At 44.9% G+C, this 4,484-nt stretch overlaps 1 protein-coding gene across 1 annotated transcript; it reads right to left on the bottom strand.

Moving 5' to 3' along the window:
* Positions 1 to 736: 736 nt before the first annotated feature.
* IQCF2 (IQ motif containing F2) lies at positions 737 to 2,233 on the bottom strand. Its single transcript, XM_025376504.1, has 3 exons — positions 2,177 to 2,233; positions 1,911 to 2,003; positions 737 to 1,171 (listed from the first exon to the last, which is right to left on the bottom strand). The coding sequence occupies exons 1-3, from the start codon at positions 2,192 to 2,194 to the stop codon at positions 791 to 793; spliced, it is 492 nt and encodes a 163-aa protein (XP_025232289.1). The 5' UTR covers positions 2,195 to 2,233; the 3' UTR covers positions 737 to 790.
* Positions 2,234 to 4,484: the final 2,251 nt, after the last annotated feature.

The raw sequence follows: 4,484 nt of genomic DNA on the forward strand, positions 1-4,484 counted from the left end.
TCTTTTTTTTTTTTTTTGAGACGGAGTCTCGCTCTGTCGCCCGGGCTGGAGTGCAGTGGCCGGATCTCAGCTCACTGCAAGCTCCGCCTCCCGGGTTCCCGCCATTCTCCTGCCTCAGCCTCCGGAGTAGCTGGGACTACAGGCGCCCGCCAACTCGCCTGGCTAATTTTTTGTATTTTTTAGTAGAGACGGGGTTTCACTGGATGGTCTCGATCTCCTGACCTCGTGATCCGCCCGTCTCGGCCTCCCAAAGTGCTGGGATTACAGGCTTGAGCCACCGCGCCCGGCCAAGACCAGCCTCTTATCCTTCACCTGGGGCTGCACTGCATTGCTCCCGGGAGAATCAGCCAAATATTGCCATTCCATCTAGGTGCTTGTCAAAGAGGAAACTGAGGCATCCCAGATCCCAGCTGACCTTGATTCTCGGTTGACATAGCAGAGCCCAGTAGTCCATCCATATGTGCAGCGGTGCCCAGAATCTTCAGGAAGATGGAGCCCAGTTGCCTCCCAGATCCCCCGGTGAGAAGACAATAAGGTTGGGAATGGGAACTGGGACTTCTGGCTCTGTCATATATCAGGACAGACTGGGGCTTCTTATGGCCATTGTCAGTCCAAAACAGGGTCCATGGACACATGGGGCAAGCCTCACTGAAATTCTTTCCCAGGGAAAAGAGGAAGCAGCAAGGTCCAAGTCTCAAGAATCTCATTAGCTGGGGGAGCCCGTGAGACACACCAGACCAGGTTAGACCTTTAATAGGGACAGTAGACACAGTGCCCTTCTTGCCAGCCCTTAGGAGTTGATGATCTCAATGTGGAACTGCAGGTGAGTGGCTGTGACCACACAGTGGCCCCGGAGGAGAGCGCAGGTCTGGCAGTTGTGGCATTGCCAGTGGCCCTGGATGACGTAGATGGCGTTGAGCACCTGGCAGTATCGCCAGTGGACGCGCCACATACGGACCAAGGACTGGAGCTTGATCACTGCCCTCTCTCTGGTTGCGTAGGCGATCAGAGCTGCCCGCCGTTTCTTCTCCAGCACCCTGGACAGCGTCATCCGCCACCAGGACTGAATTATCCAGGCCCTGAGGGCTGCATGCAGCAGGGTCCTGCGCACCAGGGTGCCCCGCCACCAGGCCTGGATCTTTACAGCTGCTTTTGTTATTCTAAGTTTTCCCTAGGCAGAGACAAGAGAGATCACTCAGAAAACTTCCTGCCACTAACTTCTAGGATCTTCCTGGAAGGAGCCTGGATTTTCTCTCTCAACACACAGCCCTTCCTCAGAGTTCAGGGGAGTTAGCAGGACACTGACTAGGAGCCAGCGGACCTGATGGTGACCTTCCTCTGCCACTGTGGACACATCATCTCAATCTCAGAGTCACAGAGTCCTTCTCCAGACTATCTCTGCAGTGCATGGATCAAGGGAAAAACCATTAATAACTAGAAGGGTGCATTAGTGATGTGCAGGACCTTGTTAGTCACACTGGGTTTGGAAAGGTCTCATAACCTTCTGGCTGGTAATTCTCTGCTAATTCCAGCCCCAAACCACTACAGGCTGATTTCTGTCTGCCACGACCAATTTTTAATACTGTGGTAGATTTTCAATACCCTGACCACATGTTCTACTCCAAGTCTTTCCATATTTTGAACAGTCTACTCCCTAATTCTAAGTTCTCACATTCTCACCTCTCAGCCTCATGCATTTCTTGATGGTTTTCATTCTTTCCAATCACTCTCAATGTCTCAGTCAGGCCCAGATCCAGACAGCCCAGGCTGAGAAGGGGATGGAGGACAAATGAGCCAACATTGAGTTGACTCCTAATTAGACTCTGGATCCATAAGAGGCAAAGTCCCACACCTCATGATGTAGATATAAATGTTCTGGATTTCTCTCAACTACATGGAATTCTTCTCACCTTGACTTTATGCTGTTTTTTCTTCTGCACTGTCTTCCATTCAATGCTTTCTTCGACATCCTCAATTATAATTAAAATTAAATTGCCTTTGGTCTGTCATCAGAATTAAATGGGAAATACATAAATGAGTTAAGACTGTTTCTTTCTATGGCTCTATACAAAGACAATTACTACTTTAACATCCTCTCTTTTCTCAAGTCCTGTAAAGCCCAGGGAGATACCCACCCACCTCTGGTCCACCTAATAGATCTGGCCATGTCTCTTACACAAAATCGAACCCTCATGGCCTGTCCTTAGATGGTTCATTAGCCCTGATTTCTCTGCTCCCAAGGTCTGGCATGAGTAACATGAGTGAGGAGAGAGCTCTGAATTCACAATTGCATTGTGACATAGGGATTGGTGCATCTGCCACAGAGATGGGTCTCTGTCAGAAATAAACTCCAGGGGAACTTGTACTGTAGCAGGATGAGCTGCAGACAAAACCCCTCAGACACTGGTTTAAAGAAGGAAGAGGCTTTATTTGGCTGGGATCTTGGCAGACTTGTGTCTCAAGAACCAAGCTCCCCGAAGAAAGAGTTTCTGACCCTTTTAAGGGCTTTCAACTCTAAGGGGTCCACGTGAAAGTGTTTTGACAGATTGAGAACACATGTGGTTAGAGTAGGGGGGTTAATCTTTAAACCTCAGGCCTGGTCAGTGGCACTGGTTGGTCTTGCCACTGACTTCATTCCTGTTGTTCTTCAGCTTTTACTTCCTCCTCTTCAGAGACAGGAGACAGTAAGAGAAATGGCCTCTCTCCTCAGTACCACCTGTCTACTTGCCTACTGTCAGAGATGTGTCAGAGCTGAGGGTGGAAAAATAGAGCACTTGAGTGCCATTCCATAGCAGGGCTCTCCTCATGTGAAGTCCATCCACAGTCCCTTGTCATTATCAGCGGCATGGCAAAGCAGGGAGGACCATGACAGTGCAACCCCATATTGCTCTCCAGTGTCTGGTGAGATTTAGCACTTCCTGTCTTCCCTTGACTCAATGCCTCACAATGCCTTGGGAAACTAGAAAAAGATACACCAGATGAATCCAGAAAGCAGTCAAATAAAGATCAAAACTTAAATTAATGACATAGAAAACAAAGATGGGTAGTGGAAAATAAATTTAAAAGAGTGTTCTGACAAGACTAGTTTTAAAGATACACAGTTCACCAACCTGGGTAATCAAGAAAGAGAACGAAGTGGAATGAAAAAGGTGAAATAGCCACAGGGAAATTTAAATAAGTACAAGGAAATATTAATGGTGACAAATTTGAACACTAAGAGAAAAAGATTTTCTTTCTTTCTTTTTCTTTTTTTGAGATAGGGTGTCACTCTGTTGTCCAGGCTGGAGTGCAGTGGCACAACTTTGGCTCACTGCAGCCTTGACCTTCTTGGGCTCAGGTGATCCTCCCACCTCAGCCTCCTGAGTAGCTGGGACTACAGGCACATGCCACCATGCTTGGCTATTTATTGTTTTCATTTTTTGTTCTTTTATTTTTAAAAATATGTATTTATTTAGATATCGGATCTCACTATGTTGATTGGGCTGGTCTCAAACTCCTGGGCTCGAGTGATTCTCCCATCTCAGCTTCCCAAAGTGCTGGGATTATAGGTGTGAACCACCATACCTGGCCGATTTAAAATTCTAGGAGTTTTATAGCTTTAGCTCTTACATTTAGATCTTTGATCCATTTTAAGTTTTGTGCATGGAATGAGGGTAGGTTCAAATTCATTCTTTGATTGTGGATGTCCAGTTGTTCTGGCATAATTTGTCAAAAAGACAATTGTTTTCCCATTGAATGGGCTTGGCACCCTTGTCAAAATTAAATTGACCATAGATATATGGGTTTCTTTCAGACTCTCAATTCTATTTCACTGACCTATATGTCTGTCTTTGTGCCAGTACCAAACTGGTTGGATTACTGTTGCTTTGTGGTAAGTTTTGAAATCAGGAGGCGTGGGTCCTCCCACTTTATCTTTTTCAAGATTGCTTTGGCTATTCTGAGTCTCTTGAGTTTCCATATGAATTTTAGAACCAGCTTGTCAATTTCTGCAAAAGAAGTCTGCTGAATTCTGATAGGAATTATGCTGAATCTGTAGATCAATTTGGGGAATATTGTCATTTTAGCAATATCAAGTCTTCTAACCTACAGACACAGATGTCTTAATTTGTTTAGGTCTTCTTACACTTCTTTCAACAATGTTTTGGAGTTTTCAGTGTACAAATCTTGCTCTTTTTGTGTAAAATTTATTCCCAAGTATTGTACTTTTTTTGTTGCTGTTGTAAATGAAATTGTTTTCTTAATTTCATTTTTGGCTTTTTCATTGCTGATACAGAAATACAACCATTATTTGTTATTGATTTTATATCCTGCAACCTTGAATCATATAATCTGCAAATAGTGAGTTTTACTTCTTCTCTCCTAATCTGTATGTCTTTATTAATTTTCTTGACTAAGTGCTCTGACTGGAATCTCCAGTACAATGTTGAATACAAGTGGTGAGTGGACATTTTTGTCTTGCTCCTGATCTTAGGGAGGAAGCTTTC

This window comes from Theropithecus gelada, chromosome 2 (assembly GCF_003255815.1).
Source record: "Theropithecus gelada isolate Dixy chromosome 2, Tgel_1.0, whole genome shotgun sequence".
In the NCBI taxonomy this organism is placed as follows: Eukaryota; Metazoa; Chordata; class Mammalia; order Primates; family Cercopithecidae; genus Theropithecus; species Theropithecus gelada.

Coding starts and splice junctions, on each gene's coding strand:
- IQCF2 (XM_025376504.1), bottom strand. Junction 1,172..1,910: donor AAAAACAGCATAAAGTCAAG/GTGAGAAGAATT, acceptor GTCTCTGCCTAG/GGAAAACTTAGAATAACAAA.